The sequence below is a fragment of the Zychaea mexicana genome, assembly GCF_025766255.1.
Source record: "Zychaea mexicana strain RSA 1403 chromosome Unknown BDB00scaffold_141, whole genome shotgun sequence".
NCBI lineage: Eukaryota > Fungi > Mucoromycota > Mucoromycetes > Mucorales > Lichtheimiaceae > Zychaea > Zychaea mexicana.
In genome coordinates, this window is record NW_026516804.1 from 56660 (window position 1) to 71875 (window position 15216).

The following is a 15216-nucleotide window of genomic DNA, read 5'->3' on the forward strand; positions in this document are numbered from 1 at the left end:
GCCTCAGAACAGTAGCAACAACACACCATCTATTGTTGTAGTGAACGCCGAAGACGGATCTGACTCTGTAAGTAATTTGATTTTCTGTTATACTTCGTAGTCCTGTTATGGCTGTCCCCATCGTCTTTGTTTGTAGGGTGATACTCATCTTTTTATTCCCGCTTGCTGCTGCAGCCCCAACATCAGCAACAGCATCAACAACAACAACAACAACAACAACAGCAGCAGCAGAAGCGGGCGAACCCGCAAGTGTCGTTTATGCACCATCCAAAGTCAGGTGAACGCGATATCCCAAAGACAGGTGCACTGAACCGTTTGAAGAACGCTCCCAAGGATCAGATCCCGATCAGCAAGGCTCCTCGTCGACAAAAGTCGTCTCGCTTCTACGTTAAAGAAAAGGTTCAACTAGAAAAAACACCTGGTTTTCATGGTAAGTTAGTGGACAAATATAGAAATGATGGTGATAAGATGGAGTGATTATGTATGTAATAAACGGCGGTGGCGGTGGCGGCTTTGTTATTGGTTATTGGTTTTTAGAGGCACCACCCCATTTGCGACCGGACCTGTTCATCCAAAAGATCCGTCAGTGCATGGTGTGCTTTGATTTTAGCGATGCATCATCAGAGCTGCGCGAAAAGGAGATCAAGCGGCAAACGCTGCAGGAAATTTTGGAATATGTCAACATGAACCGCGGAGTGCTTACTGAAATGGTGTACCCGGAAATCGTCAATATGGTAGGAGGAGATAGAGCAAGATAGGTACACGGTAAGGGAGATTAACCAACCTATCATCATTGTCTATAGTTTTCCATCAACCTCTTTCGTACGATACCACCTCAAGTGAATCCTGTGGGGGATGCATTTGACCCCGAGGAAGACGAGCCTGTGCTGGAACTGGCATGGCCACACTTGCAGATCGTATACGAGTTCTTCTTACGCTTCCTGGAATCGCCCGAGTTTAACATCAACTATGCAAAGAAGCACATCGATCACAAATTCATCTTACTGGTTCGTTTTTTGTTGTCTTCCCGTTATTTACATATATATATATATATAGAGAGAGAGAGAGAGAGAGCGCTAATACACTTATATTTCACGGAACAGCTTCTCGAGCTATTCGACAGTGAAGATCCTCGAGAACGCGATTTCTTAAAAACAACGCTTCACCGAATATACGGCAAATTCTTAAACCTGCGTGCATTCATCCGTCGGTCGATCAACAATATCTTTTTCCAATTCATTTACGAGACCGAACGTCACAACGGTGTGGCCGAACTGCTCGAGATTTTGGGCAGTATCATTAACGGATTTGCGTTGCCACTCAAGGAAGAGCACAAGATCTTTTTGACTCGGGTTTTAGTTCCTCTGCATAAGGTCAAGTCGTTGGTCCTTTATCATCCACAGCTCGCCTACTGTGTCGTTCAATTTTTAGAAAAGGATCAGATGCTCACACATGAGGTAAAAGAAAGAGAGAGAGGGAGAGGGAGGGAGAGTATATGTGTGTGATTGACTGTAAAAAAGGGTGTCAACACAAAGGAGAGGATAGTTAATTAATTTACATATACAAAGGTTGTCACAGGTCTGTTGCGCTATTGGCCCAAGGTTAACAGTCCCAAGGAAGTCATGTTTTTGAACGAGTTAGAGGAAATCCTCGATGTGATCGATGCCTACGAATTCCAGCGGGTCATGGTCCCTTTGTTCACTAAACTATCCCAGTGCGTCTCGAGCTCACATTTCCAGGTAATAACTAGTCGATGGGGATCCGGCAAAAGGCGGAAGGTGTCTGTATACTAAACTGGAAGGGCAATGATGCATAATTCATAATAGGTTGCTGAGCGCGCGCTGTATTATTGGAACAATGACTACGTTGTGAGTCTGATGGCAGAAAACATGGATGCCATTATGCCTATTGTTTTTCCTGCGTTGTACAAGACATCCAAGGCACATTGGAACAAGTAAGCAAATTATGTGATGAATAGTTATAATACATACCAGCAGTCACTGACCGTTGTTTGTTAGAACGATTCTCGGACTAGTCTATACTGCGCTCAAGTTGTGCATGGATATCAACCCGGTCTTGTTTGATGAGTGTGCGAACCAATACAAGCTGCAACGTCAATTGTAAGTGAATTTCAAATTGGCAATCACGTTTCCTAGCTTATCTCACCACCCAATAAAAATGATGTAGGGAACGTAAGCGACAAAAGGAACTCGAAGACAGCTGGAAGGCACTTCATCAAAAAGTGTCCGTCATATCCGCAAATCCGCCCGATATACCGAAACCTGCATCTCCTGGTGGTGCCTTTGCATTCCCTACTCCACATCAGACAGTGGAGGACGAGCCCATGGAAGTAGAGGAAGAAGAAGACGATGATATCCTGACCGACGAAGAAACAGATGCCGAGTCTGAAAACGCGGCCGAGCATACGGATGCGATCCACCCAGACATGGTATATGTTTAAGTCTAAATTATTGTGCTCGATCCTCTCTCGTCAATAGATTACTGACGTAGAATCAAATCTACCGATATGTATAGCAACAATTTGACAACGCTCCAGTGCAATACCAGCAATTTAGACGCAAATCGATTATACCCGTGGATGAAACGGTAAAAAGATATAAGCCTTTCATTTTGTTGAGGGGATTTATGTGGTTTCGACATTGAGACTAATATTCTGTTCTCTCTTTAGGTATTCAACGAACTTTCGCGCCACGTCAGTTTAGACGAAGTTTTGAATCAGGCGCCTGGTGCATCTTCCGCAGCTGCTGCAGCGGCAGCTGCAGCCGCCGCTTCGTCGAGTGGCACGGATGCAAGCAGTAGTAGTAGCAGTAATAACAATGGTGGACACGAGCAGATGAGTGTAGATCAAAGCGGTCCGATGTAGAAAAAGAAAAGAATTCCCCACAAACTTCAGCAATCCCCCCTTCCCCTCCCTCCCCTCTTTTCCTTTCTTTCTTTGTTATCAAACAACTTTTTTCTCAGTAAATATATTATAAAGTGCTCTAAAAAAAGACTTTTCCAGAAAGAAGGTTACAACGAAGTGGAATGTTTTGCTTTTTTGAAAGATGGCAGACGGAGTCGTAATAAGCTATCATTAGGCGCCTTGCTATTATTTGCAGACGTTGGTCGAGTAAACGCTTGATCTAATGATTGAAATATTTCATCATCGATGTAATACGCCTGGAACAACTGCTCGAGCGTATGTAACCGATCTTCCAAGTGGGCCATTCGTTCGACGTGTGTCGCTGATGACGATGTTCTCTTTAGTAGCGGGTGCACAATAGGAACGTTTTCATGCTTTTGCTGGAATTTACTGAGCAGGCCTTGAAGAAGTGATAGACGCATCTGTCCTATCGACCACCGTTGAATAACGCCCCAAGGTGATCGTGGACGGTAACCAAATAGCCAATGTTGAGCTGTTACCAGCAAACCAAACACACCACCCAAAACGCCAATCGCTTGAACGACAGTAAAGGCACGCTGCTCTGCCGTGATCTGGGTTGTATATCGTTCTGGAAACAAATGGAGTGAGCCTAGTGGTTGCTTGCCACCGCCGCCACCCGTCACGTATGTAGGTGGAGATGATTCTGATATCAGTTTGGAGCTGGTGATTTGGTGCCATGTAGCCGTGTCTGAGGCGTACCCAATATAGTTCCACCATGAGTCTTCTTTTAATACAATGCGTTTGCCGAGTGCATAGCTGCCTGTGTGTACCCGGTTGGCTGTCACCAAGTGCTGTTGCTCCTGGTAATGATGGTATGTTGTTGACTCAGCTGCACGAAAGTGGCTTTCTTCATAAGGTGACGTCCATTCAAACATATCATCGCCGTCGTTTTCTTTTTTTAAATTGTAAATTTCGAGATTCGGATCATGGTCTCGGTGGTAAAGACTAATTTGAACTTGGGTTACGTTGCCGTAATAGTCGAACTTTAGATACGATCCTTCTGCTTGTCGATGAACGGGCGAAGCCAGCCGTACGGTATCAGGCGCTCGAAATAAGATGCATACTCGTTCGCGCGCTGTAGGCGGGTAGAAGGTTTGCAAGTATTGTGAACATTGCATGCCATAATCTGTAGCACACCGGACATACGGTTCTGTTTGCTGATAGTCATCAAAGCAGAATCGGACATCTATACAATATTTTCCAAACATTCATGCGTTCAATCCCACATAAATGAATAAATAATACTTGTTATTTAACGTACCAGGTACGTAGATTGATCCATCTGTAGTTTCATCATAGTACTGCTGATCGATGATGGGACTATGGATGATCTGTCTGGTTAGAGATAGTACGAGGTAGACCATATACGCGCCAAAAGTAAACTTTAACGCCAAGCGAGCGAACTCGGTCCATCCAGGCTCACCGGGTCTATTACGGCAAGGTGTTAAGCTCTTATGATTTTTCAACAGCTTGACAAACAAAATCGCTTTAGCTACCTGGGATCCCACAACTCATGCTTAATCGATGAGATACCTTGAAGGATAGCTTTTCGCCCTAGTCTCCACAACAACCAAATAAGAACAATCACCGCTATTACGGCAAAGCACAATGCAATGATGACGGCAGCGCTCAGCATGGCTGCTGAAGATGCAAGTTCGTCTCCAGACCCGAGCCATGCAGTCGAAGAAGAACCAAGTGCTCCACGTGGTAACCATTCTAATGTTTCACTATCCAAAATATATAAGCCATCATGTATGGTTTGATAGCTTTGACCTATTTACGAAAATATACGGTCGGTTTCGCTTGATAAGCATATAAATTCTTTAATGTGATATGGTAATGTCTATATGTAAGGATCATACCAAGACCGTAAAGCATTTTGGTACCATCGATAAGCAGGGCAGACGCCATAGACTGTGGTAGCGGCTGGTTATTTGTAGAAGGAATTACTGCTTGCCATTCCCATGTTTTGGTGTTTAACAAAGCTGTCATTTCTTCCAAGTGCTGCTGATCTGCTGACAAGTACGTATGAAAAGGTGGAGGAACATTATCTTGACCTGTACGTACACAATACACATTATTAGAACGAGGGGGGAGAGAGACTTAATAAATTTGTTGGTTTTCTCTCACCTCCACAAATGACAATCTTATCATAAACAGCTTAAAGTGTTTAAAAGAAATGATATCAGTATGCAACAAGAATCTAATTTTAATGTTTCGTATAACAATAAAGGGCGAATACCAAACTTGTTACTTCACTGTGGTACATTCGTGATGCAGGAACGCGTCCACCCAGAGTTTTTTCATGCCATTGGCCACTGTGAGTGTCGTATACTATTGCATTCGCAAGGTCAACCAGCTCATCATTCTGACCACACGCTTTTGCTCCACCTAAGACTACCAACTGGCCGTTGCTTATTATTTGATTTAAATCAGTAAATTCCAAATTTGATTTGCAAGAAAAAAACGCTGCAGATCAAGCAAAACTTACCTAAGCATGCTCATGGTATGACCATAATATCCACGACCGTCTTTGCTTGGATGATCCGCTAGAGGTGACCATTGCTGCTTAACTAGATTATATTTCCAGAATGTAGTATCTAATGCAGACGTTGTTGTTGCTGTGGTGGTGGTGGTGCCGTTTTTTTCAATGGGTTTTCCACCGTAAAGAAACAAATGCTGATAATCAACTGAAGACACGCTAGCATGTCCAGTACGAGGAGCAGGTACCAGAGCCGTCGTTGTATGATTGTGCGCGGACGGTATTGACATCAGCTGACGAGTTTTAATAGCGTAACTGTATATTGTAAAGGTATCATCCATGATGAAGAAGCCTTCATCTTCGATGGTGGTTTTGTCGGTGTAAAGCGTCGCTGGTAGCGTTATCACTGTCATTGTTGGTACTCGTGCCAATGCTGTGAGTTGTGGATGCTCGTTCTTGAGTGCATCATTGGTAAGTGACCAGATCATGGTGTCGCTGACAATGTAGATGGTGTCGTCCAAGAGAACTGATCCAAGCACTGGCCGAGCAAGTCCGATGGCACGTTGCTCCTCATGGTATTCAACAACTTTCATTTGGGATAAAAGGGAGAAAAAAGTAAGTGGGAAGGAAAAAGGAGAGCAAAAAAAGCTGTCGCATTGAGATGTTATTGAAGGTGTGCATAGTGGGTAATAAGGGGCTGGAAACCAATTGAAAGAACACCAACGCCTTTTTTGCAGTCCTTGCATACATATTGGGTCAACAGATTACATAAACAGTGAAAGTAAATTATATGGTGATCAGGGAAAGCAGCAACAGCAGTAGGTAACGCAGAAACACAAAGGCTGATGCTATCAGCACATGTCAAGTATACTTTACTGAGAAGATGTACGTGTTCTTATTTTTTAATATATTTGAAATGCTGGTATATAGCGATTTAATTAAGGGGCTGATCGCCCGCTTGACCAGGAGATGAGCCAATGGAACTGGCTACAGTAGATCCTTCTGGCGCTATTTGGTTTGGAGATGTTGGTGCCAGTTTACCTGATGGAGCATTATTAGCTCCCATCGGTGACGCAGTAATACCGCTGCCGTCCGTGCTCAATCCTGGGTTAGCACCAGTATCAATGCCATTGCTAGTTGCGCTTGTAGCAGCATCAGGATTAGCCCCGACCGATGCGTCTTTTAGGTGATTGCCGCCACTGGGTTGTGTAGGGTTTGCATCCGTGTTACTGATGCCACCATTGGGTGCCATTTCATTATCAACATTGTTATTTGCTGCTGCTGTTGAAGACCCAGGATCCTGTCCGCCTATTGAAGATCCAGGATTCTGCTGTGAGCTAGGCGCATTCTGACCTACTGGTGCTGCTGTACCGCCATTTTGAGGTGCTGCCGATGGACTTTTAAGAGCGTTTGCATTAGGTTGCTGAGGTTGTGCTGGTGGGGCTTCAATTGCGGGTGGTGTCTGTGGATTATTGGTGTTTGTCAATGCTGGGGCTGTAGAATCTTGATCTGCTGCACCGTTTGATGCAAGCGTTGCGCCAGTATTGGCAGCACTTTGTGCAACATACAATGCCTTTTCCGTGACAGCAAAACCGAGATAATATGATCGAAAGAAGGGGCCACCGAGATACACAGTATGATCGTCAGGGCCATTGACAATCGTCGAAAAGCATGCTTCCGACTGTCCAGTGGGTATATGTTCATATTCGTTAATATATTGTGATGCTGGTATTTGTGCATCAAGGCCTTGAGAGAACTCAACCACAAGAGACGGGAGCTTCTTTCGCCAGGCACAGGAAATTGTGTACATTCGGGTTTTTGCTTGGTACTTTGCACCAATAGCATCGTTGAGGGCGCTTGCCATAGAAGGGGGTACCATGATATACGGTGTGCTGGAAGAAACCGTGCCATAGAATCCACCGGACAGCGTGAGCTCCTTCTTGCTTTCTTGTAGAGCCAATCCTTTCAGCGGCACCTTCCAGAATGGCGAAGATTTACTATCGATCCCACTGATTAGGGCCAGCCTGTACAGTGGACCAGTGTACATGCTGGGATCGTCGCCCAGAATCCATAGAAAGTTATCTGATGCGTTTGGATCTCGTTTACGGAAACTTGGCGATCCGGACGCGGTAGGGCCCGTCGAGGTATGTGCATCTCCAGCTAATATTTTATCGTCGAATACAACGGCGAACATGTTAGCAAATATGTATTCCAAACTATAATATATGGGACACCATATTACCTGCTCTGCGTTGCAAACTGGCACCTATTATTTTAGAGAAGAGGGAAACGTTAATCAATCTGCTTCTATTTCTCTAACAACTCTTCTCCCTTTTATTTCTCCTACAACTCCTCATTAGAGACCCATCATCTTTACCCCTCCCGAGAAAACCTTTACATCAAGGAGCATGATATTTTACTTACCGACAGGCGCATTAAAATCTTTCGACATCTTTGATGATTTTGGATCGAGTATGTCGTTACTATAATCGCCCACACCAATTCTAGCATCTTTTTGTTTTCAGTCGTCAGGTTTTATCTCATGAAACGGTTGGCCTTGAGTAACTTACTCGCTGCAGGTACAAAACCTGCTGGATATCCGACCATTGTCGCTTCGCCGATCAGATGGTGTGGAAACTTATAGGTTTCTGCAAGTGTCACGGTATCCTAGCATACACATTTGGGTTTAGGCTTTTTTATTTCCACTTTGCATGTCACTTGACTCTTTCATATCCTTTTCCCTAATCCTCACCCCTTCGATTTCCTTCCTCCTTTGATGTTTCTCTTTCGGTTCTCTCTCTCCCCCTTCTCGAGCATTTGAGCGAAGCTAGGAACAACAATAACTTACCAATTCTGGCTTGAGATGCACATGTGTGCCATCCAAATAACTTAACTCGATTTCACTGGGAAATGCAGTGTTTGTTGTTGATGCTGCTCGATTAAATTTTTCACTCATGGGCACGTTTTCACAGCCCGTGTCTCGACATTCAGTGGACATAACCCATGTAATAGGAGATCCTGTATCCAACACTCCGGTGAAATTCTGAGGCGGCGTACCTTATAATTGATAACACAGTCAATAGATTCAAGTGAGTATACATTTTCTGTTTGTATTCGTTGTGGGACTACTGATAGTTAAAAAGACTCAGTGATTTACCGATAGCAAAATCAGCTGTGGGCTATAAATCAATGGAAACTAGTCAGTAAAAGGAACCATATCGTAGTAGTCATCTCTTTCTATATCCTAGACTATATGTTAATACTTACTACACCGCCTTTAAAAATCAATGGGACGCTTGGTGGTTTATCACCAGTATAAGCAGGCGACGGAAAAATCATGTCCTCGATTGAAATGGCGTCGGCCATATGGCTAGCAAAGAAGATAAACTGCAGCAGTGCTAATAATGGCACCATCATTTTGTGTGGAGTTTATAGGTATGTCGTTTCTTTTTTTTATATCAATCACGTAAACCTTACTTTTATATAAAAGCTAAAGGAAAGGGGAAAGCTCTAGATGGCTGCTGATTCGCAAAAGGGGGTTATTATTAGAGGCATAAAGGAAAGTGTATCGATTGCATGGCTTACATGGTAAAGAAGAATATAGTATGCTTTCAAACGAACGAGCACGCGATTGGATATGTGCTAGAAAAGAAAAGGGGTATATACTCTTATTACCTCCTAGATACCCTTTTCCCTCGGAAAAAACCTCCAAGTATGTCATTGCAGGGAATTAAAAGGACATGGGCGTCATTACCGACGCTTGCACCTGTAAGATACTCTTTCATGTTATCGTTTACTCGTTTCAGAATGAAAAAGTTACAGCGTTGTTGTTCTTTTGACAACCATACTCCGTGGAAACACTCACATAATACATATTTTATGCTTCTCCTTCATTAGGTGCATATGTATACGAACCATCATGACAAATCCCTTCAGTACTGGTACTACTAGATCGACACTGAAATGTATGTTCTCGAGTAAAATCTGGCCCTTCATACTTTTCTTTGTCAGTGCTCGTTCATATTCCCATCACAAGATGATATATAATATGTCCATTTTTCATATCTTTATATTATCAATGAGTTCTTAGGTCAAAGTGACCAGTCAAGTATAAGATAGGTATTACTGTTTTTTCATCTCCTCTGTTTCCCTTTGTGTGCCTTCTTCTCAGTAAAAAATAATCCGTGCTTCTGTATGTTCCCCCAGGACACATTTAGCGAAGAGGACGGATACGTTGACGATGGGAACACTACTAATACACAACATAGAAGAAAGTAGAGTTGTCTTGGACATACAAAATTGCTCTAATACATCAACAATGGCAAAGAATAGGAGGGAAGACGGCCGCCCAAAGGGGTTAGAGGTTACCAAGGTGTAATTGAGAGCTTATTTTCTTTTTACTATCCGTCTAACTATTGGAATCGACTGATAAGGGACACTGCTTGCAACGATTGTGTTTTCTGTAATCGTGCTAGTATAATGGTGCTTCACATTTTCTTGGTATGATATGTAAAAAAGGAAAAGAGTCTAGTCATTCGGATAAATTCTGATACGACAGTAAGTAGTATATTATGTACATGAATGCCAAGAGACGAGCATAATTGTGAAATTTAAACTACATAGTATATTAAACCTTTGTGTGTGTGAATGTGTGTATGTGTATATTCGATAAGTGAAAAGGGTATCTTCTATCGACTGTAGTTGCTATGATACGTTTGTTAAACCACTGTGAAATCGTTGTCCAAAAGCTCTTGTTGGCATAGGGAAATTCTTCTTTATCCATAGATACTGCAAGCGAAGGAGCACTATTCGGGTACGCCTCGGAATGACCGTAAACATTGTGATGGTGTTGTGGAAGCGTTAGGTGACGGTGAGTGTGGTATCGATTAAGCCGAGAAACATTTGTCACAAAGAGGGTGGGTGAAAGTTTGATTACTGCTCTGTAGAGAATGAGGTGACGAGAGATCCACTGTCGAATCTTCGTAACATGAGGCCTGAAAAGCGCTGAGATAACTTGGAGAATAAGAGGCTTCTCGGCTTCCACATTCAGCGTTTGAATTGCTGGATGATAGCGTAGTAGCGGCAAGAAAGGAAGGGGTAATTGATATCGCACGTTGTCTGAGAAAAAACCTATGCCTTTCATCGTCAAGGGCTGCTGGTGTCGCCAACTCGTCTGATCGTCTACGGCCACAGTAGGGACACTGGGAGGATATTGCTGTGAAAGGGTCTACATTATGATTATTGCCTCCTTGTGGATATGTCATTGCTGGTGTTTGCGGAGGCGGCAGTCGATGTGCGTATACTGTAAAGTGCAGTCTACGCATAGCTTGTGCAAGGTCGACATCATAACCGATAAGCAATACAAAAAGCGTATTGACAATAGGCCAGATTACCATGATGCCATATGGAGAGTTCCCCTACAATATAAGCGACATCATGGTCCATTTATTAATCCTAAACGAATCCTGGTCTGACTTCGCAATTTTCCCTCAGACACATATACACCCTTAAGCTCTTCTACCCCTCCCTGATGATATATGGTTCTTTTTATATTACCCGAAGTATAAAGACAGCCGAAGCAAGATTGACGACTGTCAATATCAAGGTGCGGAGTATATTTTGTACGACAATGCCAACGTACGATGGGATGTTCCCTTGAGTTTGGGCAGCACGCAATTGATGAATATGCCTTGCAAGAAAGTATGCAATCATAATAGTGACATACAGATCGATGGCGGTGTCAAAAAAGGTATAAACGGGGCCCCACTGTCAGTAAAAAATTGCAAAATTAACAAAAGTGTTTCCCGCGAATAGCATTATAGCATACTTGCAACGGCGCTTTCGAGGTAAACGCAAAGGGACTGGCCGCGCTTCTCAAAATCAACGAGGATGACATCAATGATTCCGATCGCCAGGCGGAAAAGCACAATGCCAATGTGGAAAACTGTCAAGTGGGACAGTAAGCCCAACGGCAGCACCGCTCTGAGCCGTAACAGTAGCACGCATACACCTGCTGTTACACCAAAATGATAGAAAAAGTCGGCACTGCGGATACTCGAGTTGCAATCGCCAACGAGGGCGCTGCATATGACAATCGATCCGTTTATATCAGCTTTTGTTTCTTAATTCAGCAGCAACGGAGCTTATAATCACCCACCACTTACGTGTTAAATGTCATGAAAATGACCGCCTTGATAAAAAAGCTTATTGACATTATTACCTTGAAAATTCGTATCAAAAGATTGGCTGAATCCATTTTCACAAATATACATCGGTACATGATCTCGACGCAGTATGCGCAGACCGTACTATAGAAACCGATGACAGCTACGTTGCCCGGTTCGACGACAGCTGTTCCGGGCAGTGGCACGCCGGCCGTAGTATAGTGAATCGGCATTCTTTGCATTCATGTATACTACCGAAAAAAAAGAGAGAGAGAGAAAAGGCAGCATAGAAGAATGTCTCACTTTCCAGCATGGGACGCTTCTTTTGAAAAAAAAAAGATCCATGCCTGCCCAACCCGGCATCTGAAACCGTGGAAATCCTAGGCGTGCTGCGTTTGTTCTTTTTCCAATGCTGGCGAGCTCATGTCATATTCTCTCCACTAGTATACACATCTCCATTGAGTACTTACACAGAGACTCTTTTATAGAAGGACTCATCATCCTCTCTCTACAGACCAAAGTGCGCTGTAGTTCCAAATAACCGCTCGAAGCTCTTCTAAATGATTCCATACTAATGCTCTTTAATGAATAGAAAAATGCCAGCATACACCTGTGTGCCACATTTAATGCTTCAAGATCCTGTTAGCTACCAGATGCAGCCAGTTGTTGCAAGAGCGTGTCTGTTTGTCATAGCAACCAACGCAATGCAACCCGACAAATTCAATTCGTCGGAGATTGATAAAAGAGGCACACAGAGAGAGGACCTCTTGCCCTTTGCAATGACGCGGCTTTTGGCGACGTGGTGCCTTTCTTTTTTTTCTGCTCTACACTCTTTTAAACTTTTCAATCAATGGACTACTCTATCGCAAACCCTACAGAATACGTCTCAGCACCCATTGAGCATCGTTTTGAACCTTATGATGATAATGGCGGGTGAGTTTCTTTTTTTTACTTGTTATTAATTAACAACAACCCGTAGCTACTTTATCATCAATGTGTGCGGCAGTGAAAGGAGGGAAAAAATAGTAACATCACAAAATGCCTTTAATTCAGGACGAGTTTGGCTATTGCTGGCAAGGACTTTTGCGTCGTTGCCTCAGATACCCGACAAAGCACAGGCTACAGCATTAACTCACGATACGCACCGAAAGCCTATGAATTGGGCGACAATGCCGTAATCGCCATGAACGGTTTTCACGCCGACGGTTTGACGTTGAAGAAAGTGTTGGAGCAAAGAATGAAGGTACTGTAAACGTTTTTGCTCAAAGCAAAATGTCTTTCACAGTTAAAGGGCTGGTCGGAAACGTACATATTTACTCATGTATGGACACGTTTCCGTGTGTGTCGCAAAAAATGATACAGTGGTACAAGTTTGCACACGACAAGAACATGTCTGTCACAGCATTGGCACAGATGCTCTCTATTACGCTCTATCAAAAACGATTCTTCCCTTACTACAGTTTCTGCTGTATGGGTGGTGTGGACGAGGATGGTGTTGGCGCTGTGTACTGTTATGATGCTGTTGGTTCATCCGAACGTGAGAACTACCGTGCAAACGGATCAGCAGCTTCGTTGATCCAGCCATTCTTGGATAACCAGGTAACAAAAGAGAAAGGCACTAGGAGGAGGAAGCAATCTTCCTTGTGTATGAAGCGCATTACCGAAACTGTTTGCTAAGCATGAAGAGATTGGCTCTGTAATATCGTCTATAGGTTGGGCGTAAGAATATGGCCAACTCAAAGTACACACCGATGGAACTGGACAAGGTGATTTCGGTCGTCAAGGATGCATTCACATCAGCTACCGAGCGTGATATCTACACCGGTGATTGCCTGCAGATCTTTATTATCCGGAAAGGACAGCCTGTGGAAACCCAGCACTATCCCCTGAAGAGAGATTAATGCGGTTTAGCACCATAATAACGAATGAATAAACACGCCACATATCATCATCATCCCTTTTCCACATCATCAACCCGGTTTTATTTCTTTAGCAAAACGATAGGATCGTGAGGGTGCAGCATTAGACTTTACGTAGGGGACGTAATTCAGAGTGTATGTATGTCTGTATGGTAACTTGATTTAAGTTTGAGAAACAGTAAATCAAGAATAATTACTACTTTTTGAGGTACAAGGGGGCTGGTATTGTATGGCGGATAAGAGCAGATGGTTTTTTTAGGGAATGTTTAGCTGATGCTTCGGGGTGATTTCACAACCCAAGGAACACCATGCTTTTGCGTCCACGCAAAACATGCGCGATCTTGTTGTTTGCACAATGTCATGAGCACCTCTCGTTGAGCAAGCGCGACTATTGTCTCCCAATCATCAATCAGATGACATTCCTTCATTTCAAAGACGGATAGGTTCGGACAATACTGTGCATACGCGCGGATGGCGGCGTTGGTGATACGATGACAGCTATTGACGGATATACGCTCTAGATGACGGTTGCGATGTTGAGCCAGCAGTAGCATACATTCATCATCGATCTGACAGCCTGCTAATCCCAAAACAGTGACGTTTGTGTGCATTGCAATAAGCCGAATCGACTTTATGGTGATACGATGTCTTTCACGGACACGACCCACGTTCAAATGCTTTAATGCCCGACATTGCATTGCGATCGCCGAGATCGAAACATCTGATATCAGTCCACACGCACGCAAGTCCAAGTGCTCCAACTGTGAGCATTGCTTAGCAACTTGAAGAATACACTCGTCCGTGATCTGGAAGCAGCCTGCTAGTGATATTTGAGTGAGTTGGCCATGCTGAATGAACGGTGCCAGCGTTGCATGCTTGACATGGTCGCAAATGTACAATTCAATATGCTCGAGACGATTGCAGTGGCGTGCTATTTTATCGCAGAGCAGGTCGCTGATTGTGCTCCTTTTCACTTTTTGTATCGTCAAGGATCGTAATACTGAGCGATAGAATGGCATATTGGATGGTGGTGGTGATGATGATGATGATAACGATGACTGGGGAGCTATTGCGGCTTGCTTTTCGTTGGAGTCGTTGAGCCGCATGTCATCGCCCATTACTCGCTCCTCCTCGTCTACGGGTGTTGTGGGTGGCGTAAATAAAAACTCTAGGCAGTTGGAGAAAAGGTTGGTACGGCGAATGGTTGGATTGTTGGCTACGGCGAGTGAAGATGCTGTGCTGGTACTGGTACTGTTGACGGGAGTATCATTTGCTGCATCGCCCTGACCGTGCGGAATTTCCCCTACAATGTTGGCAAACTTGACTAACGCATCGTAATTCGATTCGTCAAAAGAAACGTCGCGCCATAGGAGTCGCGCTGCGCAATCGTGCCACAGTTGATTCACTCGCAAACACTGTAGCAATCCAACAAAAGCCCTCTTTTTCGTCGTTGCTGTGGAGTCGGGAGCAACAAACGCTAGGATGTGGCTCACAATTTCGGGTATGAGTAATGCTGGGTGTGGCGGGCAAAAAGTGGTTGTTGGCATGTTCGGTTTCGTGATATACATTGGTTCTCTCTTTAACTGTTGGATTACTGTAGTTGCTTCCAAAAGTAGCGCGTCGTAAGGGCAGGAGTTGTGTAAGCGAATAAGCGGATAAGTGAACGAATGGAAAGGATAAATATAGAGGCTATAGACGAAAGGAAAG

At 43.8% G+C, this 15216-nt stretch overlaps 7 protein-coding genes across 7 annotated transcripts; 2 read left to right on the forward strand and 5 right to left on the reverse strand.

The window, feature by feature from the left end:
* Window positions 1-258: 258 nt before the first annotated feature.
* BDB00DRAFT_774512 (protein phosphatase 2A regulatory B subunit) lies at window positions 259-2124 on the forward strand (the record flags this gene model as incomplete). The annotated part of the gene is made up of 7 exons (XM_053120166.1): window positions 259-430; window positions 538-734; window positions 804-1007; window positions 1104-1457; window positions 1569-1739; window positions 1827-1954; window positions 2019-2124. 7 exons carry the CDS (start codon window positions 259-261, stop codon window positions 2122-2124), a joined length of 1332 nt encoding a protein of 443 aa, XP_052973649.1.
* Window positions 2125-3030: 906 nt separating this feature from the next.
* On the reverse strand, window positions 3031-6019 carry BDB00DRAFT_878606 (uncharacterized protein; the record flags this gene model as incomplete). The annotated part of the gene is made up of 7 exons (XM_053127754.1): window positions 3031-4130; window positions 4206-4372; window positions 4441-4717; window positions 4807-5001; window positions 5075-5090; window positions 5199-5358; window positions 5436-6019. 7 exons carry the CDS (start codon window positions 6017-6019, stop codon window positions 3031-3033), a joined length of 2499 nt encoding a protein of 832 aa, XP_052973650.1.
* Window positions 6020-6360: 341 nt separating this feature from the next.
* BDB00DRAFT_792703 (aspartic peptidase domain-containing protein) lies at window positions 6361-8843 on the reverse strand (the record flags this gene model as incomplete). The annotated part of the gene is made up of 7 exons (XM_053121147.1): window positions 6361-7586; window positions 7669-7692; window positions 7851-7937; window positions 7997-8093; window positions 8275-8483; window positions 8584-8605; window positions 8694-8843. The coding sequence occupies 7 exons, from the start codon at window positions 8841-8843 to the stop codon at window positions 6361-6363; spliced, it is 1815 nt and encodes a 604-aa protein (XP_052973651.1).
* Window positions 8844-9969: 1126 nt separating this feature from the next.
* On the reverse strand, window positions 9970-11546 carry BDB00DRAFT_854182 (uncharacterized protein). Its single transcript, XM_053125670.1, has 3 exons — window positions 11254-11546; window positions 10983-11192; window positions 9970-10843 (listed from the first exon to the last, which is right to left on the reverse strand). The coding sequence occupies exons 1-3, from the start codon at window positions 11320-11322 to the stop codon at window positions 10313-10315; spliced, it is 810 nt and encodes a 269-aa protein (XP_052973652.1). The 5' UTR covers window positions 11323-11546; the 3' UTR covers window positions 9970-10312.
* An 829-nt stretch (window positions 11547-12375) lies between these two features.
* BDB00DRAFT_854183 (nucleophile aminohydrolase) lies at window positions 12376-13715 on the forward strand. Its single transcript, XM_053125671.1, has 4 exons — window positions 12376-12523; window positions 12644-12833; window positions 12953-13189; window positions 13303-13715. Exons 1-4 carry the CDS (start codon window positions 12441-12443, stop codon window positions 13489-13491), a joined length of 699 nt encoding a protein of 232 aa, XP_052973653.1. The 5' UTR covers window positions 12376-12440; the 3' UTR covers window positions 13492-13715.
* A 43-nt stretch (window positions 13716-13758) lies between these two features.
* BDB00DRAFT_854185 (uncharacterized protein) lies at window positions 13759-14558 on the reverse strand. The gene has a single exon (XM_053125672.1). The coding sequence runs from the start codon at window positions 14526-14528 to the stop codon at window positions 13776-13778; it is 753 nt and encodes a 250-aa protein (XP_052973654.1). The 5' UTR covers window positions 14529-14558; the 3' UTR covers window positions 13759-13775.
* A 285-nt stretch (window positions 14559-14843) lies between these two features.
* On the reverse strand, window positions 14844-15056 carry BDB00DRAFT_774509 (uncharacterized protein; the record flags this gene model as incomplete). Its single annotated transcript, XM_053120165.1, has 1 exon — window positions 14844-15056. A coding segment is annotated over one exon (213 nt), but the record flags the coding sequence as incomplete, so codon positions are not given.
* Between the last annotated feature and the right edge of the window lie 160 nt (window positions 15057-15216).

Coding starts and splice junctions, on each gene's coding strand:
- BDB00DRAFT_854185 (XM_053125672.1), bottom strand. CDS start 14,528: ATGCCATTCTATCGCTCAGTATTACGATCCTTGACGATACAAAAAGTG.
- BDB00DRAFT_854182 (XM_053125670.1), bottom strand. CDS start 11,322: ATGTCATCCTCGTTGATTTTGAGAAGCGCGGCCAGTCCCTTTGCGTTT. Junction 11,193..11,253: donor CCTCGAAAGCGCCGTTGCAA/GTATGCTATAAT, acceptor TTTTACTGACAG/TGGGGCCCCGTTTATACCTT. Junction 10,844..10,982: donor CGGCTGTCTTTATACTTCGG/GTAATATAAAAA, acceptor CTTATATTGTAG/GGGAACTCTCCATATGGCAT.
- BDB00DRAFT_854183 (XM_053125671.1), top strand. CDS start 12,441: ATGGACTACTCTATCGCAAACCCTACAGAATACGTCTCAGCACCCATT. Junction 12,524..12,643: donor CCTTATGATGATAATGGCGG/GTGAGTTTCTTT, acceptor CCTTTAATTCAG/GACGAGTTTGGCTATTGCTG. Junction 12,834..12,952: donor TGTTGGAGCAAAGAATGAAG/GTACTGTAAACG, acceptor AAAATGATACAG/TGGTACAAGTTTGCACACGA.